General features: G+C 37.6%; 1 protein-coding gene across 3 annotated transcripts in view; it reads left to right on the forward strand.

Moving 5' to 3' along the window:
* The window catches only part of PDE4D (phosphodiesterase 4D), a 600,157-nt gene that overhangs the window by 192,110 nt on the left and 381,337 nt on the right, over window positions 1-26,710 (forward strand). Inside the window, exon 1 of one of the 3 annotated variants that reach the window (XM_069880214.1) lies at window positions 16,812-17,186. The exons of the other annotated variants lie outside the window; for them this stretch is intronic. Within the exon in view, the coding sequence (XP_069736315.1) occupies window positions 16,822-17,186 (365 nt within the window). The 5' untranslated portion in view covers window positions 16,812-16,821. Of the gene's footprint in view, window positions 1-16,811; window positions 17,187-26,710 lie in introns of those variants that run through there. 3 annotated transcript variants of the gene reach the window in all.

Genomic DNA, 26,710 nt, shown 5'->3' on the forward strand with positions numbered 1-26,710 from the left:
AGTGAGAAAACTCTTTGATTGAGATAAAGACATTTTGATATAAAAAGCAAAAGCCGTGCATGCAAGTAAAGCAAAACAAGAAATTATTTCACTGCTTTCTGTTGACAAGCCACCTCCAGGAAAGCAGGGCTGCACCATACATAACAGTTAGTTGGGAAGACCATGCCCTAACTCTTAACATGCCCTCCTTCCTTCTTCTTCCCCCTTCTTCTTCCCCCATACATTGCTGAGCATGACATCATATGACATGGCATGCTGTTGTGGTCAGTTGGGGTCAGCTGTCCCAGCTGTGTGCCCTCTGAGCTCCTTGGGCATCCCATCTTACTCACTGTGGGGTGAGGTGAGAAGCAGAAAATCCCTTGACTAAAGCATCCCTATGTTTCCACCATAAATCCAAACCTTATCCCCATACCAGTTATTATGACAATAATTAACTCGATCCCAGACAGAACCAGTGCAAGACTGCATGAATTAACTTGTACAAGGTACCAAGTAACTTAAGTAATTCAGCACAATGGTTTCCAAGCCATTGTATAAGAATGGAATTATAGAAACTTCTGTGCAATTCTGGAGAAGGAATTTTCATAATTTCCTTGTGTAATGTAAATACAAGTGTGGATAGCACTTTTGGTTTTGGTTTTTTGTTTGGTTTTTTTTTTTGTATATACAGAGAGAACTATAGCAAAATATTCAATAATCAGTAGTAAAACTTGATGTCATCCTGGTGATTTTTTTCAGTCAAAGTTCTAATTTGGTTTTATAATTGCAAAAGTAAAATGTATGAAATAGTCCTAAGGCCTAAATGTTTCTTTAGACGTGTCTCATTTATAATGTATGCATGAATAAGTAGCAATATCTGCTTTTAATCAGATGTGAATATGTAATTGTGCTTTTTGATTCAGAGATTAATTGATATAAATCTGGACAACAACTATGCTTTTGTCATCTTTGCGTTTGATGCTAAAATTTGTTGATGTAGAATATAGTTACAAAGCCTGATTGTTCTGCACATAGAAGCAGCGGCAAAATTCTCTTTAATTAAATGAGGACAGGATGCTCCCTACACAGAGGTACTAACAGCTGTGTGGGAGATTAATGTAAAGTCATCAGTAGTGTGGGGTTTCCTCTAGAGACTTTTCTATAAATTTAGCCTTAATTGAAAACAGAGGAGAAAAAAAAGACCTTAAGATTTTTTTTTCTGGTAAGTAAAAATGACATGCTAGTAAATAATAATTACTTAAAAACTTAGAGAGATGCTGTTTTTATTATAGTATGATGGAGGTATGGGAAAAAACAACCAAAAATCCCAGCATTAAGATAATACAAAATAAGCAGTGTTGATTTTTCTGGCAGTTTAAAAATCTTTAAGCTCTTCATTAACATGCTTGTTTTTCAGATTATTGGCATTGACTTCCTAGATAAATGACAGGCTAGACGCACTCTGTCATCACTTTTTAGAGAATAGTTACACAAAATAAAGTAAAAGTTGCTAACCTGAAACGCAACTGCATCATTACAGACGAACACACTCGAGTTAGATTTCTTTCAACTCTGGTTACAATTGAATTTATATTAGAAGCCCCTCTGTAGTACTGATGACTACGCCTATGAGTATTTTTCTTCTTGCCAGATACCCTACTGAGTAACTGAATCACGGCTTTTGAATGAATCATCACTTTAGGAGATCTCTGTTACAGCGATGAAGAGAACCCAAGCGTCCCGAGTCCCAGTTCAGGTGGAAGTGGTATTTCAACTACAGGCCAAGTTGAAGATCCATTAGTCCTTTGATGCTCTTGGAATATGTTCTTGCCCTTACACAATACTTGCTGACAGATGCAAAATCAGCAGTTTCTGAGAAAGGTGTAGGATTGCTAGGAGTTGCTAGATGTAAAAGTTTTTTCCTAGATTTGAGGACAATCACTTTGACATTGAGTTATTTTGCCTAGCTTTGAGACACTTTGAAATTCGAAAAAAGCCCCAAAACCTCTTAAAAGTAGTTATGACAGCAATCTATCAGAGACCAAGTAAAGGTGAACAATAGACCTTCCTGACTTTGATAAAGAAATCCAGAAAGCAAACACTCTCCTTTTCAAGATATTTGAAGAGGATTGAGTGGGTGTAGCCCAAGGTAATCGGGATAGCAACGTACATGTCAAAGAACACAAATTTCAAAGCACATATATTTCAAAGTCAATTGAAATACAGTTGTAGATGTTGTAGTTTTCTAAGGACATTTGAGGTTTAAGCATGTTTGCTTGAATATGTTCCACTGGCAGCTAGGCAGCTAAAAATGGCTGAAGTCAGAGAAATCCAGTCCTGAATCTTTTAAATTTGAATTTAGACATGTGAAAAGCTGCAGTGCAATTGATGGTACCACATTTCTTCAAATCTCAGAGGGCCAGCATAATCAGTTAAAAAAAAATGCAAAGCCTCTCTAGAATGCTTTCTAATGAGTCCAGATGTTAGCGCGGGATAAAAAAGTTATATTCATGGTAATCCTGTAACAGAGCTGTAGCAAGTGCTACTGTCTTTTGCACCAATTAATGAGAAACTTATTAGCATTATAATGAGAGGAATTGTTTCGGGTACTCTCTTTTGGCTTTGAACCCTGTTTAGAAATCCAATAATTTATTTTTTTTTCTGATCATAAGTATGATTTCAGGAGGAAGCACTGGCAGCTTTTACACAAGGAGTTCAGTAAGTGTTACCCAGTTTGTTTAATTATAAATTAAAATAACTTTAAAAAAATACAAACAGCTTAGAAAGTTGATTAGAAAGAAACCCTCCATTAAAAAAATTGGAAGACATTTCAAGAAATCTTACACTGCAAAACAGACAGTTAAATGTGTAAGCCAACATTAATTGTAGTAAGGGTTTTGCCAAGCAAAAACAAGAAAATGGAGAAAGCTATGCTCATGGAAAAGTCATGCTGCTATTCTCCATCTTGTATCAAGGCTAATAAAATGTGCATAGAGTATTAGTGAAGCAACACAGAGTACCAAGGAACCGTGATGAGAATAAGTAAATTATGCCATTGAAATGGTTTAAATTACCATAATTCGTCTCCTGTATAGCATTTTCCATAGGAAAGATCAAGACTTGTATGATGCTTAATAGCTTCATAATTACGTATATATAAACATATTTATTATGTTAAGTACTTAACTAAGAATTAAGAGGGCACGTCACAACCTATTGAAGAATGCAAAAAGCTGTGAAAAAGGTAGTACTGATAAAAGAAAATAAAAGAGGAATACTGTTGCTACCAGTACAGTGATGTAAGAGTATGAACCATGAATATGAACTTCACTTAGAGGATATACTTGCATTTTTTTTCCTCTCAAAGATTTTCACTAAAAGTGCCCAACACTTTCTATTTATGATAGCATTTACTGCCAGCAATTACTTTAGTAACTAGAGCAGTAAGTGGATTATGATTTCTTACCCAGTACCATATCTCAGCCAGAAAAATCTTAAGTATTGAGCTACAAGTGGTTGGTTTTGCTTCAACATTAAATGAATACTAGCTAGCCATCATGAATAAGATCAAAACTGGATGATTTCAATGCCTGAGTGATCAATGGCACTCAAAGTCCTGATTACCTAAGTATGAGCTATTTGCTTATTTGGAGAACCTGAGGACAGAACTTAGCGCTCCATATTTTATGATACTTACAAAGAAGACTGGAAGAAAATAAACCTGTAGTTATTTTATTCTGTAGGTAGATATCGCACTATTGGTAGCTTCCTACAAGAACATAGATGACACAAATTTTTGGGAAGGTATTTATTCACAATCAAGCTTTTATGTATATGTAAAGCTGCTATATTGTTCATTAACACTCTAATGATAACAAATATGTGAACATTTCTTTCTGTGAAGGATTTCCTTCCAAAAAAACCAACAAGACCCACAATCTTCAAAGAACCAGTAACAAAAATGCAGAGATAAATTTATACCAGCATTCCCCATTAATCCTGAGATGTTAATCACATTCTAACAACAATGGTTAGGTACCCTTTGTTTCCACTGTCTCTGACACGATCTTCATCCCTTCTGAATACAAATTTAACACATCCTGACTGTACAGGACCATGTTAGTACAAGCACCTTGTGGTCATACTGCTCTAAAAGAGGTTGGACTAAGCCTATTATGAATGGTTGGACTCGATGGGTCTCTTCCAACCTGGTTGTTCTATGATTCTATGATTCTATGATTCTATGATTCTATGATTCTATGATTCTATGATTCTATTCCTGCCTCTGTAAGGCTCCATTGATGAGATAGAGGGAAAACAGAGCAACAGTGCTTCAGTGAACACTGAGCAGAGAGAGGCACAGCTGGGAATGGTTTCATAGTTTCTTCTCTTTGTGATTGCTGCCTTGGATAGTCACAATCTAGCTAGCATCTATAAGGTTTATAAACCCAGCAAATATCAAGCAGAAGCTCTGTTTCTGTGTTGTTTTTTCTTTTTTTAAAGGAGTGAAAAGTACTTTTTAATAATTTCATCTTTATTTCTCTCCACTTGAAAATACTGGTGAGAGCAAACTGAAGCTTGAAGAGAACTATGTGGTTGCTAACTGAGGCAATAAGATAGGATCAAAGCATTCCACTATTTCTGTAAAGAAAGTACGTTGGAAAACGTGGCATTTTACTGTGCAAACAGCTGTCTATGAGATCTTTCACATTTGTCTCTGGAGGCCAGTACTATTCTTTTGCAAGTGATTCATTTGAAAAATGTGAAAGACTTTTCAGCCAATAAATTTCATGTTTTCATAGTATAACTAAAACTGATATATTATGCAACCTACAGGCAAATATTGCAATTCAAATAACATTCAATTGTAGTTCATATACAAGCTGAACAATCCAAGTTTCAATGAAGACAGTAAGAGAACTTCTTTACTGGTTCCAGCTGGAGGAACATCAAACCAAAATGATGAAGCTTAGCAAATAAAGCCATTAATATTACCAGGGCATTTTCAGCAAGTATGAGATGCACAAATAACAAATGACAATTTTGATATATAACACTGTAGAACTTTTTTTATATATCAAGTTAATATCCTTCAATAAAGGCCTTTACTTTGGAGAGTTACAGAGGAGAAATTAAATTGGCAATATTCACACTCACTTACCCGCATTAATGTATGCTATTTTCCCCTCTATCCTTCATTTAAATAATAAGTAATCCACTGACATGCAAAATTACATTTTACTGTTCAACCTGTTAATGTTTGTGATTCACCAAAAGCAAGTAATTAAGATAGTTTTTACTAGAATTATCATTTAAGACAATTTACACCTATACAATTTATTTATTTAAAAATAATTTATTGAAAAAAATGACTGGTACTGATTCCTAACTTTTTAATTAAAAAAATGTATAGCTTCTGCTATGTTAGAGATTTGAACACTTCAATTAGTCTGAAAAAGTTATAAGTGAATGTTAATTAAGCTGCCCAGTGGCAGAAATATATTATTCAGGAGAAAACAATTTTCTTTTTAATGTTGTTTCAAAGAAGGAAAAACCTTTATTATTCACTCTAACTATGGTGGATAGATCATTTAAAAAAAAATCAGAAACATTTTATGAGGTTTTGAGAGTCAGTGCAAAGAGAGCCTTTGCACTGATTCACATCCTTACTTTCTTGCAGTCACCTTAAATACCTCTATTGCTCTTGCTTGAAAATGACTATTTTAAGCTTATTTTTAAAAGCATTTATTCTTTTACTCTATCACTTGTTAGATAAAGCTGGAGAAAATTGCTTCAGCTTATGAGAGCTTGAAGGAATTAAGAGGATGTAAAGAGAAAAAATATCTACATCAAAAGAGAGTTACTTTAAAGTTAGCTCTACCAAAATCATTGGTTGCATTGAATTAGTAGAATACATACTAGACTTTTTTATTCTTTAAGAGAATTTAGCAGAAATGTGAGGGGGGTTCAGTAATCCAAACTCCCATTAGAAACTATTAAAAATTTATTAAGACAATGAGTAGCAAGCTTCGGATATAGTTTGAGTAATACAAAAGAGCCAAAGAATTCCAGCTCTGAATAAACATCTTATCTAGCTTTACCCAAAAGCACAATCTTTAACTATTAGAATTTCAATGCTCCTGAATTGTCTAGCAGCTCTTTCAAGATTATGGTTAAAATTTGAAATTATGTGAAACTCACCTGCCTTGGAGTTTTATTAAGCACATCAGGGTCTTTTTTTGTTTGTTTTGGAAATTTTTCCCAGTGTTTGTTATGCTTTCTCACTGAGAATGGGGTAAAACTACATTTGAATGATGTTTGCTTTTAACTTGTAGGCTTTCTTGTTTGTAGAAGTCAGAGTAAAACTAAGAAGGTTTAACACTGTGCAAGTCTTACAGGAATGAAATTCTCCTAAACCCCTGCAAACTGAAGTCATTATGTTCCATTCAAGTGTACCCCTAATAAACAAAGTTTGAATCAAAGTATCACCATCCCCTATTGCTATAAAAGGAAGAAATTCCACAGAGCCTCTTCTGGGTCTTACAGTTCATTTAATCTGCTACTGTGGTACAGTGGAGAAGACGAGGTAGTGGGAAGAGCACTAACTGTGCTAAATCCTTCCTCTCTTGCTCCTGTGCCATCCAACTGGGAAAGTAATAACTGTTACTGCTGTTTCCTCCTCCAGATGCAAATCCATACAGTCAAGGGAATATTTTTAAGATCTGTCCCTTTTTACATTTATTAATTACACAGCACTAGTGAGAACTTAGCCTTTGCTCATTGCTCCAAGTGGAAGGTTACATGAAATTGTGATCTTAGTGGGTGCAAAATGCCTTTCATCTCAGTCAGCTCAAATTTTTTTCAGCTGAGCTCTGCATCAGCCTGGGGGTGTCAAAGCCCAGACTTTAGCTGCATCTGTCAGTGCACCTGCAGTATCAAACACATGGTTCTTACATACTTGAAAAATTTGGAATTACCTGGGTAAGAGTAGAGGGTTGGCTTTGTGTGTCAGGATGTTTCTCTTCTATTTAGCTGGGTTGTGATTAACGTATTCCACAGGACTCAACTCCCTCCTCTAGTATACAGAGCCAGAATCCAATCCATACAGAAAGATTATGCTCTTGCAACTGAAATTTTGCTAAGTTCAAAGAAATATCCTTCTAGCATACATAGTCTCCATATGAAACAGAAACTGTGTGCTCACAAGGAATTATTAGCCATATAGTAGTCAGTATTGTAGTAAATACTTGGATATATGCAAGGGGCATGGTTTAGTGCTTGATAGGAATGGTTGGACTCGATGATACGGTGCGTCTCTTCCAACCTGGTTATTCTATGATTCTATATAATTTCTATTTTACTTTATACTATAAATTATTCTGGTATTTATACCACACCTATTCTGAGAAAAGTAGATCTTTGAATCAATTATGACTGAACACAGTTAAAAATACCACCTCTGGGGTAATAAATAAAGCATTTAATTATACTTATGTATAGAAGGCACTAGATTAGATCACTAATAATATTACAGTGCTGTGATTTTTCCAAAACTGAGAAGTCTTACTCCTGACTAAAAAACTGTATCAAGAATAAGTCCCCACAGAGCTGCCTGCAGGAATATCTTGCTGTAAACTAGAAAAGCAGCCATCCTAATAGGCAATAACCATCAAACCCATATAATTATACAGTTCTAGATTAATCCCCCTTTTATCATGTTAATAAGTAATTTTAGTAAAATTAAATTGTGCAATCATCCCATAATTTACAAAAGGCATTCAACAAAAAGGCTATTGATTGCTAATTTCTCTCTGCAATAGGATTTCAGAATGTATATTGAAACACATAGAGTGCGCTTCCTGTAACTGTCCCTTTGTTTGCAATGGTACATAAGTTCATGATTAATGTGACTGCATTCTACAAGTAGATTATATGAGACTTACGTGGTTATGTTCTTGTACTATTTTCTTTTTCTACAATTTGTAGTTCTGCGTCTAACAATATATTCTACATTTAATAAGAACTCTACTTTTTGAAACATTCAAATTTTTCGTTTTTAATAATCCATGTTTTCAAATGATTTACAGACTGATGATCTGCTGAATTCCTTTTCCGCTCTTAGCAGCAGGAATATGTTTCTGCCCCATGTGTCAGACACGATGAAATAATTTATATGAACAGCTAGTGACTGTCCACTGCATCTGAAATTCAACCTTATTCTTATTAGACTCAAAATAGCTCAGTGAAACTTTAAGGTTACATGTAAAATATAGTACAGTTTCTTAAATGCTATTGTTCTGAGTTGTAATGGAATTACCATCAGTGTTGTAGTCAGTGATGAATACTACTGAACAAATTTTATCATGATCTAGTGTGCGTGTTTTAGCATCGGTTCATTTTTCATACAGACAATGGAAGTGATTTTTTCTTACCTGTCTACTGTTTACAAGGTATGTAAACTGTTACAGAAATATCTTCTCTGACATGAAGTTGGTGGGTATTATTAGTTTCCTAATGAAATTGCTGTGTATTTTCTTTTCTGATCTAGTTATACTTGTTATCTCCTTTATGTATTGACCTTCAATGTTATGTTTTTATCTCAATTTTGAATTATTTCCATTGCACTTAGACAACATATTTCCTTTATATTCAAGCCAAAAATAAAATACAGTGGTTTGTAAGGACTGCATATCATTATTGCTCCACAAAATGAAGGGACAAAATAAGTTGCTCCAAATTATTTTTTGTATGTCAGAATTACTTACCTTCACTGCAATGTCATCCTGGATACCTGTTAAGAAGTGCAGTGCTGTTCTGAAGAAGTAAGAGATACAACAGTTTATCTAGGATGTGGCTAATGCTACCACCACCATCTGAACAGAGCCTTGAAAATGCTGTTAAAACCTTTGTAAATGAAGATAAAAAACCAAACAAAATCTTAATTTTTTGAACACTATTCTTTGTATTTTTCTAAGAATTTCTTGAAAGCAAGGACATATGTTGGAAAAGAGATATGAAAGGTTAATCCTAGCTAATTCTAGCTAATGTAAAATGGCATTTTCTTATGAGGTAAATTGTTACATTTTATTTTATGGATCTTTGAGCATCATGATGTGTTTTAGACAGAAAGCTCTGAGATGCTAACACAAGGCTAACAGGTGGGTACAGCTGGAGCAGTAGTTCTCATACTCAAGCCTCAGCTTGCTAGGAAGGTTCCAGTCTCCTGTGAGGATGCTCAGGCAAGTTGCAAGAAAATGAAAAGAAATGTATTTTTATAAATAATTTTCAGTTACAGCTTTCAAACACTGAATGTTCTGCTGCTATTTGGTCTTCAGCAGACTTAGTACTTTTGCAGATTCTGTGATGAAATAAACTAGTCAAGTAAGAAAAGAAATTTGCCTTGATTTCATTTAGGAAATATTGACAAAAAGTGTTGTGGGGTTTTTTTTGTTTTTTTTTTTTAGATAAAGCTGCTAGGTCCCATACATAGCATATTTCACAGGGGACGGGTGTGTAAATATTCTGTTCTTTAAGAGCAAAATGTTCTGACAGTGTCTTAGCACACCAGTGTGATAAACAACTGGTCACACACATGTTGATTTTCTTAAATTTAAATATAAGGAATGTAAGTAACTGAAACGAAAGTCAAATTTAGCAGGGCTGGATTGACGGTTGTGTTCAATGATCTTAAAGGCCTTTTCCAAACAAAACCATTCTGTGGTTCTATGATTCAAATATTTAGCTGTAATTGAACATCTGCCTTAATATTTTGCCATGTCTTGTGCCCTGTGGTTCAGTTTCCTCTTGTATTAAATAAAGGCAGTGATATCCTATTTGTATATTTGGATGAAATTTACACTATGTAAATGCAAATCCCTATTATTCTTAGTAACAGTATGCTATTACTAAGTATAAAATAAGTATACAAATGGAATGCACCAATCCTATAATAAACATATAGCTACTACAATATACATGCTTTACCTTTCCTTATTATAAAGCATTTTCAAAATGAAACCAAGATAAGCCTGTGTATTTGGTTTGTGTGGCAAGGTTGTGGTAGTGGGGTGGGAGGGACTGCAGGGGTGGCTTCTGTAAGTCGCTGCTAGATGCTTCCTCTGTGTCTGACAGAGCCAATGCCAGCTGGGTCCAAGGCGGATCAGCCGCTGATCAAGGCCAAGTCCAAGCCCATCACTGACAGTGGTAGCACCTTGATGATAACATATTTAAGACGGGAAAATAACTTCTGCACAATAGCAGACAGGAGAAACAAGTGGGAATATGCAAAAGAGACAACTCTGTAGACTCAAAGGTCACTGAAGGAATGGGAGAAGGTGCTCCAGGTGACAGAGTAGAGATTCTCCTGCAGCCTGTGCTGAATACCCTGGTGAGGCAGGCCATCCTCCTGTATCCCATGGAGTTTAACAGTGAAGTCAATACCCACCTGCAGCCCATGGAGGACCCCACATGAGTGCAGGTGGATGCTCTCAAAGGAGTCTGTGATCCTGTGGGAAGGCTCTGCTGGAGCAGGGTCCTGGCAGGACTTTGACTCTGTGGACAGGGAAGCCCATGCTAGAGCAAGTTTGCTGACAGTCCTTGTGACCCCGTAGCAGAGCCACACTGAAGCAGTCATTCCTGAAAGACTGCCCTCAGTGGAAAGGACCCATGCTGGAGCAGTTCGCAAAGAATTGCAGCCCATGGGAAGGACACACATTGGAGAAGTTCACAGAGGACTTTTGCACGTGGGAGGGACCGCACACTGGATCAGGGGAAGTGTGTGAGGAATCCCTCTCCTGAGAAGGAAGGAGCAGCAGAAACAATCTGTTATGAACTGACTGCAACCCCCATTCTCATCCCTGTGCCTCTGCTGGGAAGGAGGAAGAGAAAACTGGGAAATTCAGCCCTAGAAAGGAGGGGTGAGGGGAAGGTATTTTAAGATTTAGTTCTTATCTCTACTCTGATTTGACTGGTAACGAATTAATTACCCCAAGTCAAGTCTGTTTTGCTCATAATAATAACTGATGTGTGATCTCTCTGTCCTAATCTCAACCCACAAAACTTCTGTTACATTTTCTCTCCCCCGTCCAGCTGAGGAGGGGGAGCGACAGAGCATCTTTGGTGGGCACCTGGTATCCAGCCAAGGCCAGCCCACCACAGCTGTTATTTTATAGGGGCATGGTCACAGAGACTGATCTGGCTTTACGAGATCCAAGTTTCCTTTCCACTGGAAATTACTATCTGTAGGGTTTATTAAACTTGATTGGTCTCTGACTTGGTGTGATTTCATTTAGGGTGTATTATTTCACAAAATCAAGAGAGGGGTCAGAAGAATCATTTAAACAGCAGAAATGAAGAAGAGATGATCTCCAGCTTGTGAGGAAAGAAAGATGGTCTGGGGCAGTTAATATGGATGTATGGCATCCAGAATAATTAATCTGATTACTCTATAGGAACCCTCTTTCTCTAGGTAGAGGCTCATAGAAGTTTTGAAGCTTCCAAGCAGAAAAGCAGATATTAATTCTAGAGAGATAAAGATAAAATCATTCCACCAGAGGTTCTGAGCTAAGCTTAGTGAGGCACACTTTAAGCATGTTTAACCCACTCTCTCCATACTGTCCTCCTTTCAGCATCTGAGAGCAAACAGGAATTTCCCAAATGTGGTTATGCAGAAATTATGTTCTTTAACAACTGACTAGGAAGGAAAAAATTTGGTTGTAAGCATCTTTTTGGTATTGGCTGGCTTCTTTCTGGCACTGGCTTTTGGTATTTGGTAGAGGCTCCAAAACCAGACATGTGTCTGTGTTTCATCTTAAAACTCTTAGAAATTATTCTCCATCCTCCAAAAGCCACTGCAGTAACCTCTTTTGAGTACTCCTTGCTCAAAATATTTATTTTTTAAAAAACTTTCAAAAAATGGAAAAAAAAAATCCACCCTAGTTTACTTCTGTATGTAGGTATGAGTCGTCTCATTCCAATAAAAAATTTTAATAACTGTTTACGTCCTAGCTTTTGGTAGGATTTTTAAGAGTTCATGTAAAAGAAAGGGTGTGGAGCTATACGATACATGTGTGCAATTCTATTCTTGCTGTTTGTGTGGTGCTATAAATTCAAAGATCTGTGATGTCAGTCAATAAAAACTCCTGTCCTACAGAGGATAAAAACAAAATACCCTAAAAAATTCCTTAAATATATCCTAAAATATCAAGCTTCCATCACAGCTTCTTAGCAAACTGGGAACTGTTGGCTTTTTTGTCTGGAAAGTTGCAGAGTTGCTAGGTTAAACAAATTCTACAGCATTAATGGCAGTTATCATCCAGTGAAAAGTTAAGATGGTCTTCTAAATATTAATTTAGTCAGCAACTGAGGCTGATCACAAATGCTACATGACAAGATAAAACTAAGTCTATGACTAATACAAAACTTTAGTCTATGATGCCTGTTACAGTCGTCAAACATATCTTTCTAGGTGCTTGAACATCACTGTGCCATGCTGCCCTGTAAACCAGATCACTAACTTGGGATAGATCAGTTCAGCAACCTGCAAAACAGCTCAGTTAGTGATCTGATCTACAGCAAGCTTCTGCAGGCTGTTTTTCTGCCGCACCTGAGGAGGTAAGGAATTGCCACTTAGTAAGAATTACAGGTAGCAGGGTAAGGATGTCAGACCGTCTTGGGCACTGATGCCAGTCATCTCTCTCCAACAACCTTGCCTTCCTTATCTTTATTTCAGGTACATGACACATTGTTATTTCACTCAGACGTCTTTCTGCAAGCATTACTACAAAAAAAAAAAGTAAAATGTGTTTCATAGTACACAAGAAGCTTAATCATTCTTAAGACAATTGACTAAATTAGTTGCCATCATCATAAGATTTAACAGATTAGAGCTGGACTTGTAATTATCTGTTAATTTTAAATTGCTTGGTATAATTACAGATCATCTGTGGTTGTGGATTTAGATTACAGATTGAAACAGTGACATGATTATAACATTGCAAAATTATTTTGTTTTTCATACCAAAATATCCTTTAAGATTGCAGCTTAACTGTTTTTTTTGGTTTGTTTTTTTTTTTTTAATGAGGGCCAGTGAAAATGCAAAAGAATTATGGGGTGAATTGAAATTTAAAAAAAAAAAGTCAGGAAATGGATTATGAATTAGAAAGTTTCTAGTATAGCTGTATTTAACTGGTCTTTGTTCACAACAACTGAAAGTTGTCCCATGTGGCCTATGTGAAGGACTGGAAAATTCCATTAATTCTGAATTAAAAGGTGCCCATGCCATTACTGTCTATGTGTCTAATTGGTTCCCTTCTTCCCAACCTCAGAAGGAAAGCCAAAAAGCTATTAGGGATGGATTCTTACCAAAAACAGCTGTCAGCAAATCTTAGTTTACATCAGTATATACATTAATGCAGTTTACACTACACTACTGACCTGAATTAAAATAAGATAGCCTAGTAGAAGTTTATCTACTTTTACGTAAGTTTCATTGGCATGAAGCTACAGTAAGGTCTCTGTACAAGAAATACTTGAAACATCTACACCCGCACAAGTTCCAACCCCAGAAAATATCTTTTTTTGTTTGAAAAGAATTCTTGTAGCTGTCTTAATAAATTCTGATGCAGCACTTGCCATTCTATTTGCAAGAGTATTAGCAGTGTAATATAGAGAAGCTTATATTTCTGCTGCCTTTTCTGTGTTTCTTAGAGCGAATATTTTTTATTTTAAATGATAATATGCTTCCATCATCCGCCAAATTGTACCTTGGTGTCTAAAACATTAGGTGTGCTCTGAAAATAGTGGATGTAATGAAGACTATCAGAAGTGCCCTTATAAATTCAAATGCATAAGATCAGATCAGACTGATCCAAAGGGCAATGCCAGTGTGACTGAGAGGCTGCTGTTTTTCATTTGTGGAAAGTCATTATGGTTAAGGGAGTCCCTGCCAGCTGGTGAAAGGTTAATGCTACGCCCACCCTTAAGAAAGGCAAGGTGGAGAGTGAAAGTACTATGAATTGACTGGCCTCACTTCAGTTGCTGGCAAGCTCCAAACACATCTCTGAATCTATTTTGAATCCTGCAAAGGACATGAATATAGTCAGGGCTACTCAACATATAGATTTACCACAGGCAAATAATACTTGATTGACCTGACTGCGTCCCATGATGAAAAGACTACGCAGAAGAGAGAACAGGGGGTATAACTTACCTTCAGTTTAGCAAAGTTTTTGAAACAATCCCCAAAAACATTCTTATTTGGAAGGTGAGGAAGTCTGGACTGGTTATACAGACTATTTTTCACCTCTAAGATCAAATAGTAGAGACTGATGGCTCAGCATCTGGCTGGCATCTGGTACTAAGTACATCACCATGTGGGTTTGATACTAGAGCCCATCTTGAAGTGCAGAGTTCAACACTCAGACAGGGTAACCTGATGCACTGACACAGGCTGGCAAGTGACTGACTGGACCACAGCTTTGCTGGAAAGGAACTGGGGGCTTCAATGGACTGCAGGGTGGATAGCAGCCAAACAATGCACTCTTCATCATGAATGAAACAAACTGTTTGTCAAAGTGACTGTAGCTAGTGGGTAAAAAGGAAGGCTGGTAGCCCATGAGAGAACTACCAGGATGGTCAGAGCCTAGAGCACATGGTCAGAGACAAGAGCCTGAGGGAGCTGAGCTTACTTACTCTGCCATGGAGGTGGTAAAAGGTGATCTAATGTCAGCCTGAAGCTGCTTGAAGGGTAGCTGCAAAAACCAACAAAATTAAGCTCTTCTCAGTGGTGGCATGCTGCCTAAAGACAGGCAAGGGCCCTGACAGGGAGGTTTAGATTGGATACCAGGAAAATTCTTCATTAGGAATACAGTGCAGCACGTCAGCAGGTTATCTGCAGAGGCTGGGGAATTTCTGTTGTTCAAAGTTTTTGAGATTCAGACAAAGCCATGGCTGATATAATTTAGTCTTGATGATAGTCCTGTTTTGAGTGTGAGGTTGGACTGGACTTCCTCATGAGGGCCTGTCCAAACATCAGTTCTATGATTCTGTGAAATTATAGCGAGATTGGTTGAAGAAGCTGTGTTTAGTTTTAGCAGAGCAGAGCGAACTAGCAATTGTGAAATACAATCCTGTTGCACTATGGGAATGGAGGTAAAGAAAAAGTCACTTCTCTCAGCTTTCATGGATTTGCATCCTATGTGCTTATATCAGTCTATCACTGCTATTACCCCTATCGTTTTGGATATCTTGTCTCACTTCAGTCTTTCTCCTTCCGTCTTCTTCCAACTTCTGTGTCCTATACATGCTGCCAAAACTCTCAGAGCCCGCCACAGCTGGGCAAGTGGTAGCATCTATGATGTCTGGTTTGGAAATAGTCTTGTATGTCTGGATAGACAGCAGGAGAATCAGGACTTGATAAATGTACAAATTCATACTTAAGTTTCCTTCAGTGGCAGTACTGCTTTGGCTCTGTCACAGTATTTTCAATATGTATCACTATTTCTTGTCTAGAATCGGCTGGTGAAAGCAAAAGTTCTTAGGACAGGTAAGAAGAAATGAAGGAATTATGGATGATTATCAGAACTACCTAGGGAAGTGCTGCTGGCTTGGAAAAACACAGACTGGGATTTTTGCCTATCAGAAGCTTGGATGTATATAACTAGACGGTGATTTTAGGAGCGCTGGAAAGGAAGTTTGACTTTGAAGATGGAGAATGGAAAAAGATGCATCAACAGGTTCAAGAGCTGATATACGTGTACATTTCCCCAAACAGGAAATTAAGACATATAGAAAGAAATTTATGAGATTTAAACATATTCCAGATCTGTAATGGAAAAGGAAAAATGATAGCAAGAGCAATTCTGTGATTGAGGAAATAAAAGTTGTGCATGAAGCTAATCGGAACAGTCTAATGGGTAGATGGACGCTGATTGGATGAAAACATATGTTTTCATAAAGCTACTGTAGAAAAGAGATTTTTGCAATACATTCCTGCTTAGTACTGATATTCTGGCAAGCAGAACACAAGGACCAGACATATTAACCCTTTTCAAATGAACTCCTGAACGTTTGCTTTTTGCATTTTGTCAGAAGTGTAGCAATTATAATTTTGCCTTGAAATGTAAAACTAATTTAAAAAACACCTTTTAGGATGAAGTTCCCGTTCTGTAAATTTTAAGTTGAGATTATTTTTTTTTCAGCGGCATTTATGAATTCCTGAAACAAGTGGCTTATAATATAGAAGCTTCCCTATAGCAGTAGGCTCAGCATCGCTATAATTAAACCTTCCTCACATTGATTTACAGCCAGTCTTACTTGCGGGGGGGAGAGAGCTTACTCATCGGTGAAGATGGCAGAACAGGGGAAGGTTGGGAAACACGATTTCTGAACCCGATGCGGGAAAGACCGAACGTAGGATGTACGGGGCGGCGGGAAGAGGAGTTCAGGGAGTGAGAACCCGCGTTTAACCCACCGCGAAGTTCTGGGAGAACCGAGGCAGGAGGCACGGCGACAGGCGCCCTGGGAGCGGGCAGCCGGGGAACGAAGCCGGGATAGGTCTCTCGCGCTCCCGGTCTCCCCCCCGCCCCCGCACGCCCCCCGCAGCCCGGCGGCGGCTCCGCGCTCCCACCCCCCCCCCACCCCCCCAGCCCGGCTTTAAATAGTTGGAAGCGCCGAGCCAGCCCCGCTCCCGCTCCTCCCCGCCTCCCGCCCCCCCGCGCCCGGCGGCCGGAGGACTCGGCGGCGCGGCGGCCGCGGCCGCTCCCACACGCGGCGAGGGGCGGTGCGGCAGGAGCTGTCCAACTTTTCAGCAGTTTCACCGCCGCCGCCGCCCGGCCCGCGCCATGGAGGCAGAGCCCGGCAGCGCCTCGACCGCCCCGCCCGGCGACGGCGCCGGGGGCAGCGCGGGGCTCCGAGCCCCCAAGCACCTGTGGCGGCAGGAGCAGCACTGCCCGCCGCAGCCGCGGCAGCACCAGCTCCTCCAGCACCCGCTGCCCCCCGCGCCGCCGCCGCCGCCGCCGCCGCCGCCCGCCTCCCGCGGCCGCTGCCTGGCCGGGGCTCGCGTCCGGCACCGCGGCTACTCGGACACCGAGCGGTACCTCTACTGCCGAGCCGTGGACCGCGCCTCCTACGCCGTGGAAACCGGACACCGGCCGGGCCTCAAGAAATCGCGGATGTCCTGGCCCTCCTCCTTCCAGGGGCTCAGACGGTAGGGAGAGGGGCGCGGGGCGGGGACGGGGCGACCCGGCTCCGCGGAGGAGGAGGAGGTGGGGACGCCGCCCGGCAGCGGGAGCCCCCGGGAGAAGCACGTGTGTGTGCGGGAGCGCGGAGCCGCGGCCCCAGGGACGCGGGATCGGTGTGCGGGGCGCGCCGAGAGCAAACGGGGACAGCCCGGGGCGGGGAGGCAGCCGGGAGAATACAGGGTGAGGGTCCCCCGAGCTGGAATGGGTTCAGATGAGAAAATGGGCTAATGGTTTCTTAGCCGGAGGGAGGAGTCCGTCATCTACTAGTCTATTGTTCCCTGCTAAATGGGCTGTTGATTTATTTTGCGGTGTGCAGCTCACCGGTGCCTGTTCTGCCCCGGATGGCTATCGCAGACACTGATTTTGAAATCGAATTACCTGTCAAAAGCAGTAGGATATCGTCTTTAATCGATCAATTTACTGTTCGGTCTTCATTTTCAGTAGCTGGAGCTACTTCCTTTCACTGGAAAGCCACACGCTTGTATTTGAATATTAAGCGGATGCTGTGAATAAAGGATTTAAGGAGAGAATGGTGGGTAGAGGGACAATACTTAATTACTCTGTGGATTTTTTTATTTCCAGGATAATCTCAATTTTATAGCGTGGTATGCTCGATGAATAAATAATAGAACCCTTACTGAAGGAAGATTGCTTTGTGTGTTTCTCTGGTACGCGCTCTATTCTTTATTATGGAGGCTTGGCCATAAATCTCAGAAAGCATGCTTGAATATTCTTTGGCAGTGGTTGCTCTACCTAACATCGGCTTCATTTCCACTTTACATGCAACTGAGAAATAAAAAGAGGCTCAGCAAGACTAAATTAGAACTGCACATTAGCATGAGTAATCTTTAAAATCTGTCTTTTAGCCTCTTTGGTTTTACACAACCATTCTGTTGCTACACGTTTGTATCACTTGTGTGAACTCATGCTTGTCTGAAGTTAATGATGTTACATTTTTCACCATGTAAGATTTGAAAGAAAAAATCATATGCTTCAAAAATGAGCAAATGTTCAATCTAGTGCTCTTTTCAATGCATTGCTGTTTCTTTTGTAGGAAAAGCATTAGGTGTCTAGGGGTTTTGATCTTTAAGACCAAATGCATTTCCGTTTTCTGAATGCAAAGAAGTTTAATTTTTGTAAATTGTAATGATTGGTTTGAGTATATTCAGCATTATTCTCTAAGTGATTAGTTGTTGAGGAGATGACAAGGGAGAAAGGGACAGTACACATATTTTTGGTTAGGGTTCTGGGGCCATATGAGTATTTTAAATTCCAGTTCTTATGATGCCTACTTGAATAGGAATTTAAAATTCTCTATAAACTCCGTGTTTTTTTAACTTTCACTCTTTTCACAAGTGCAACAATGTGTTTTTGACAAGACATACTGCTTTAAAATTAGGATGGGGCAGGGGAATTTATTTTCATTTTATAGGACTGGTAAAAATGCTTCAGATATGTCTCCTTTTTAGATGTTCTAAAGCAATCTGGACTAAAGAAACAAGAAAATTGACCACTCTATCGCTTTCTTAGCAAAAATATAGTCTCAAAGCCTCACAGTTAACCATTTTGAATGAAACAAACAACTATAATATGGAAACACGAAGTGAACTGTAACAAGTATTTTTACACATATGTCCAAGAAATACCAGAAAAGGTTGGTCTTTTCGGAACTTTCACTTCAAGTTCTAGGTCAACTGCTCTTTTTTATTCATGGAAAGCAAAGCAAATTTGTTCTTAATATAAAACCACTAGCTTGCAAAAAAAACACCCAATACTTTTGAAATCAAAAGACACCAGTCTTTTTTGAAACATTTAAGATACTTTTTAATTTTAAGATTTTTTTAATATTTCTCCCTTATTTAACATAGTTGTCAGAAGAATATTTCTTAGTGGATTCCCATGGATTTGTTATGGTCTAGGATGATAAGCTTGTATTTCAGAAAACTCCAAATTACTTGGTATATGAGAGGGTGGGAAAAATTGTGTATAGACCTGTACAGAAAGCACATTATGTATTAGGGACAGTATTCAATAGTTACTGCTCAAATGTGCAAAATTATATCTATAGATATTTTTTCCAGATTTTGTTTTGTTTTTTTTTTTTGCTCTGAAGATATCGTTATTATTACAGCCTCAATGAAGAGCGGAAAGGAACACTAGAGAAGCCAAATATACAACTTCAAACTTCATTCTATTTTAAGTTTTGTAGTATGTAACAGTTATATCTCTCAAAAGAAATAAGGAGAAGAAATTATACACATTAAAATCAGAGTTAGAAGAGCCTTGTACATCTTTATTATCCATACTCAAAAAACTTAACATTTAAAGGGGAAAGTCAACCAGCAAAAATTCCAAACATAATTAGTTTAAAAAACACAATGAGCTTGTGGGTTGGAAAATGAAGTATTGTTTATAATTATTTTAATGCATACTCTGGCTCTGCATAATCATCATTAACTTTGTACACAACTTCTCTAGTGCAGCACTGTATTTCCTTCAAGGAATGCAGTAGCATGTGTCAGAGTCATTGACTGATGCATTTCTCTTAAAAGCCAGGATTATTTCCATGTTATTTGCAAATGAGAAGGTAAATGCTTTGCATTCATATACACGAGAGCCATACAAAAGCCAGAGAAGTCAAGAAGATAGCTGGGACTATTTGTGATTTTTTCCCATTTGTTTACTGCATGGTCCTAGGCAACTCAATTAATCTCTCTCTGGCACTGTATTCTCATGTGTAAAATAAAGCCAGAAGTAAAGACATTACAGGTTTATGTTACAGTGATTTTTTTCAGATTATAGAATAAAAGGTACTATATAATAGTACATAGTACTAGTGGAACTGGGAAATAAATACTTCAACTCAAATGATTCTCCAGATAATAGTGCAAAAACATTCAGTGTAATAAATGGATATTATGCTCCCGTTATCTTAAAGAATTTTGAGTATCTGTATTGGTTTCTCATGTAACTGTCATAATTTCATGGTCTATATTCAGATTAGTGTTTTTTAAAAAAAACTTAGCATTTTTAAAGGCCGTTAGTCATATGTCAATTAAATCATCTTGCTATATCATCATGCTATGTTCTCTTTCACTACTGAAATCTTAGGTTGGAAAAAATAGTGAAGAAGTATCATGGATCCTAATTTCACTAGTTGTAGAATTTTCTGAGGTGTTGTTCCCTTGAGCTACGGACTTAGCTCTAAGACCTTAGAGTTCTTTTTGTCAGGTCTTCCGAACCCATAATTTTTTTTTCAATAGCTCTGTAAATTTTATCTCAAATGATTTACAGGTTTAAGCTTCATCACAAAACTAACTTTTCCTCTGTATTTACACATAAGCAACTACACAAAGGTGAGGCAACATTAGCCTTTTGTAGTCCAGTATTCCCAGTGCTTGTTTTCTAATGCTATCTTAAAACTGTACTTTCATAAGTGGCCGAGAAAATCTGTTGTCAAAAAGATCTGCTTCCTCTCCCTTTCCATTCCCGGTATACAATTCAGTCTAACAAAGTGGCATCCACCGCTGCATTGCCGACCTATGGAGATTGCTCCAAAGTATCATTTTTTTCTTGAAGTGTCAATCTTATATCAGTCAAGGAAGGGTTAGAAAAACTAAATAACATCCAAAATGGAACACAGTGTAATAGTTCAGTGGCCCAGAGGCTTTATTCTCTTTTGGGAGAAGAAAGGAGTTTTGTGTGTTAGTTTCTCAACTTTCTTAAGTCTGGAATATGGTGAGACTCTGTAATAATTCAGCTAGATAAACCCTCATTGTCTGTAGCTACACATAGAGCACTTTGAAAAATAATTGTGCCTTTGCAAATCTTGGCAAAATTCTGTTGTGTGCTCCAATAAAGTGCACCCTTCTTTCTATTTTAAAACCCATTCTGTTCTGCTTGGTTTGAAAGCTACACTTGAACTATCATGTCTTAACTACTTCCACACAACCTATGGAAAAGGAAAATGAATGTTGTTCAACTCACATGCCAATAGAAATTGCTCTCAGACTTCAGTAGCAGTCTCTGAATGTTGTTGTTTACTTGTCTGGCAGTGTTTTATTGCTTTGTTTACTACTAAGTGGTGCTGGCACACAAGATGTTACAATAATTGGCATATGCTAGCCCTCCCTCTAAGATACAAATAATTTTTACAACTTAGCAAACATAGTTGATTTAATGTTCTTTATGAATTGTCCAGAAAGATAAATAAAATAAGAAATTCATATTGTTATGTGTTTTAAATAAGTGACTGTAAGGCCCTTATTTTCATGTCTGCTCCAAAAGGCTTACGTATTTGGATTGTTAGAGTTATATGTCCTGAACAATGCAAATAGCATTCATTTTCTTGCTCTTGGAATTCGCAAATCACTAGCTTTTAAAATTCATAGATTCATATATGTTTATTTTAATATGAATATTGCTGCAAATGAATGGTGCCAATTTCCTAATTCAGTAAATACAGAAACCTGGTAATTTAGCAGGAAAAGCCCATCATAGTCAAATAGAGGTTAATCAGATTTTAAACACTTTTCATAAAAAGACACAGCCATTCAAAGCTCTACCTTAAAATTATCTATTTAATGTATTTATCAATGGGAACTATATAATGCAGATTTTCTCCCAGTATTTTTAAAATAGGTTTGAATGTGACATTATTTAAGCATTAGTAAAGATGTCTGTCCAAGAAATGGTTATGTAAACAAACACAAAAAGCCATGGTGTCAGCTCTGTGGCACTTAGCTACCATTCTAAATGTCTCCCCTTGGGGCACCAGGTGCACAGCCAAGGAATAATTTACATGGGAATGTTGCGTGAAACAAAGAAAGAACCTTAGTGATATTTTTCTAGAAGTTATCTTAAATGAAGTTAAACCATTTTAACTAGACTGTGCTTCTCCATTAGAGAAGACTTTGGAGCCAGCAGATGATTGGAAAACTTGTGAGATCTTTTTGATGTGTTAAAATTGCAAATGTGTGGGGAAGATGGGAATGTACAGGCCCCAAAGCAAGGCTGTTAAATATGCCATCCTGATGGACAAGTTTCAAGACTAAATTTTCTGCTACAGGAAGGCAAGAGTTTAATGTAAAACAATGTTAGGCAAACCACAGTCCTTGTCACTCAACAGAATGATTTGAAGGAAGCTTGGTACATGCTGACATGAAGAATGTCAATTTTCCTTTACCAGTTTAACCAGTATAAGGTATATTGTAGCTCTAGGAAAGAACAACATTGCTAGAAGGGTTTATTCTTGTAAAGAAGAATGTCGCTTATTTCAGAGGAAATGGGTTCCTTTTTGTTTATATAGTGGATCACTGCCATGTCTATATCAAATTTGGAGCTCTCTGGTAATCTAGAGAAACTACATTTAGTGGTGCTTGTTTATACTGCATATTTAAATGTGATAATAATATTTGCTAATAGGAATGAAAATGTATAGGTAAGATGTTAAATTCTTTTGATGTTTATTTTGAATGCAACAATTCTGTTATCAACTTCTCTTCCTTGATGCAATAAAGCAAGGGTTACAGGAGGGGAGCAGTAACTGTCAGTTACTTATAGCTAAGAAATGCCCCACTAGTGTTCATTCCTCAAATTCTTTTCAGTCGCATCAGTCCACTCTGCTGTGTCTTCCCAATGACTTAGTATGTCCTGCTGTGAAGATTTCAGACTAAGCATTTAGCTTAATAATGTGGCTGCTATTACTCAAAAGTGACTGCCTAGTTCCAGTTATTTTAAATAGGTCTGTATTACAGTATTACACTACAGTATTTGCCCCATAGATTCTGAGCATCTTCTAGTATGTTAAAGAAAAATAAGTATAGACATAATAAATAAGACAAGTCCACATGTTCAGTTAACTTAGTATGGGCATATAAACGTGAAAGAGCCAATGAGAAAACAAAAACATGTAGCATTATAGGATCTTGGAACCACAGAACGATTTAGGTTGGAAGGGGCCTCTGGAGGTTACTTGGTCCAACCATTGCTCAAAGCAGGACTGTTCATAACATGTTGCTCAGGGCTGTATCTGGTTCAGGCTTGAAGAGCCCTAGGGATGGACGTTCCACAGCCTCTCTGCACAAACTGTTCAGTGTCTGACCACTTCAGGGTAGAACATTTTGCAAATATCTAACCAGAATTTACTGTGCTCTGATTTGAACCTCTTCTTTTACATCGTGTAGAGGAAAGAAAAGCATAAATCTGCCACCCTTGCCATCTTTAAAATCACTAGAAACTTCAGTATATTTGGAATAATAGCTTAACTTAGTTTTGCTGTTCCTCTAATAACTAAAATCTTAGAGCTTCGTTTCCCCACGGAAGAAAAAGTGTAACATGAACACTTGGTCATACATGAGGGGCTAGCCAAAGCCACCACATTAAAAGTCTATGTACAAATAGACATACGGGTGTATATTTAAACATGCACGTGCAAAGACAATCAAAACACATTCAATTATAGGGACATAAGTCCCTCTGTCTATTTTTGGGTTAAGGGAGTCAATTAATAATGTGAGTTTATATTAAAAGTAGATAGCAGGATTTCAGGAGAATATAAAATGCTGGAAATCTGTGCTTAAGGGATCTGCAAATTCATGATGCAAAGTGCATTCCCCCCTCGCCCTACGATATGTTATTATAGAGGTATGAATATTTCCTTTCACATTTTGAAACTGAGAAATCACTGGATGGACATCACTCAGTTATCACACCTCTGTTTTGGGATGCGGTCACATTCACTTGTTTACAGTATATGACTATAAAAAGTGATGAAAGTGAGAAAGGCTGCTATTAAAATTACCTTTCAAATTTTGGACATGTTCACATCGTTGTTTTCACTTATTAGCTCTAAACTCGTAATTTTAGGTTAAACTCATCAACTTCTTTTATTTTGTTATTTATTTTTCTCTATGCTTTGAAAATGGAATAGCACCAAGTATTTCAAGGTAAGAATTGTGTTCTCAAGAAACAGTGAAAGGTCTTTTTATAGAAGTGAATAGGGGTGCTACTAGTAAGAAAGTACAGTAGTAAACGGAAGGAGGGTGTATTCTGCTGAACTGTTCTACTAGTTTTTATATTGTGAAATAAAAAATATCACAGATTTGAGACCAAAATGCTTTATTGCAGATGCATTTGTGTGTGTGCGCTATCTCTCTCTCTCACTCCCTCAGACACTTTAGGTATCATTAAATAAAACAGCACTAACGTCCTGTCTAATGATAGATAATGATACAAAGGACTACTGCATATATACATGTGCATTGGGAACTGATGTTAATTTCATTTCCCTCTGTCTGCTTATAAACCATAGATTATCAGCAACACACATTTCTCTATGCACCAATGGTCTGAGAATTTTTAGGCATAATCTGTGCTTGGCTGTGAGAATAAAACCATTTTACACTTAAGACAGGTGTTTTGATATATCTACATGGTTTATAGGCTTTCTTATATGTGAAGAGACGAACACCTTCCTGATACTTAACATCACATAAATTTAATTAAAGATCCATTTTGGTTTCCTCAGATAACAAGGAGTAAATACTGAATACCATAAAAAATTATTGAGGTGGTCACCTGAATTTGTTTTCCATTGGTGTGGTTTAAAAAAAGGAAAAAGAAACCGGCAATTTTAACAAATAATAACACTCTGAGAATACTCAGAAACAAAGGTATTGGGTGAGAGAGACAGAAATTGGCTTGAGCAAACAAAGCCCACCACTAAAATGTCATTAAAATTACTTGGCAGGTCTGACTGTCTTTTCTGACTAACTTTCATCAATCTATCTCTGCAGTGATTCATTGACTTTCCTTAGGAAATTAACAAATTCACATTCATGCTTACTGACTATAAACCAGTAACAAGAAAGGTGGTCACCTGGGAAATGTGGATTTTAATAGGATTGCCAACAGAATAGTTTAGGTTTATGGCATGAGATTGTTCTGAGCAAAATAGTTTTCCTCCCACATCACACTTCCTGAAACTCTACATGTCATTGTGAACATACAAATAAGCTAGATTCCTGTATTGATCTTTTGAAGACTAGCAGAGTTCCATGGATTAAGGCAGATTTCATCTTTATAGTCTATTTTTCTTCTGGAAAGGTTCTGCAGTATTTCAAAAACTACAAATTACTTTCTGTGAAAGGCACAGCAGACCTCTTACATGTACATTTTAGAGCCGTATGGCAAAAATATCTAGTTTGTTATTAATTGTCATAGAATCCTAAAACTAGAAGAGATCTTATAGCAGAATCAGCTAAACCTGTGGCTGATAGTTTCTTATTTTCTTTCATGTTTTCTTTTTATTCCATGTTTTTAGAATTCTAATCTAGTTGTTCCTTTCTTCAATGCTCTTTCCAGTTTTGATCTGTACTTTTCGTTATATGGCTTGTCCATACGTCCAAAACTGATGAAAGCCTTCAGCTACGCAAATGCCAAGTGTGGATAGCACAGAGGCATAGCTTAAGTGTTCTGTAAATTATGCTGCTGTTTATTTATCCTAGTTTGATGACTGGCTTTTTTTCAAACAGCATGACAATGTTGAATCATAATCAGCTTCTAATGCACAGTAACTGCAAATGCTTTTCAACAGAACTGCTATCTAATGGTTATCTTGCATTTGTGCAGTTTCCACTACTTGTATGTTCCTGCTAATCCTATAATAATAAATAGAGATCAAGTACTTCCTTGAACTCATGAAGCATGAAAAATGACTATAATCAAATCATCTTTATTTTTATAATCTAACTTCTAGTACAGAGTCAGTAGGAAGCTCTATTAGATTGCTAAAACTTTTGATGCAACATTTAATGTTTTATCAACAGCTCGAAGAAGAGCTTCTGACTTGATAGTTCCATTGAAATAACAAGCAAACATTACTGTTGTAATAATAGAAATGTTAGCGTAAATGTTAGTGTAGGAAAATGCAACGTAGAATAAAAATAAAATGTAGGGTGTGGTTCTTTTTAGTGACAGATGCATGCTCAGAGGAAAAAAAGGTAAGGAAGTATTTTAAAGTGCCTCTTTCCTTGGCATGAAGTATGCAGCAAATAATTAAATTATTCATTGTGAAATTCTTATGTCTGTTAAATAATGTAGCAGTGTAGCACAATCCACATGAATGGAAACAACTGACTAATCCTTATCTGGATTACACTCATAAGCAAAACTGTATCAGCAAAGTTTCTATTGTAAGCTTTTTCTATATGCTTGTCCAGAATGTACATTAAATCTTTTCTGACCTATTTAACTTTTAATGACTATAAATGCAGTTGAAAAATTAATGACTGGATCCAGGAAGGATGGAAGAAGAAAATTACCAGATCTGGCAAATATTTTTTATATTGTTTTAGAAAGTGTTGATGCCCAAAATGTGGATTCTAATATTTGATTCTTCTGCTGTTTAAAGAACTGCTCTTTTATCAAAGTATATCTGTGTTTAGTAAGGATAAGGACTCTTGGAGTGCAATTTGAAACACAGGTCAGA

The sequence above is a fragment of the Phaenicophaeus curvirostris genome, chromosome Z (assembly GCF_032191515.1).
Source record: "Phaenicophaeus curvirostris isolate KB17595 chromosome Z, BPBGC_Pcur_1.0, whole genome shotgun sequence".
Lineage (NCBI taxonomy): Eukaryota > Metazoa > Chordata > Aves > Cuculiformes > Cuculidae > Phaenicophaeus > Phaenicophaeus curvirostris.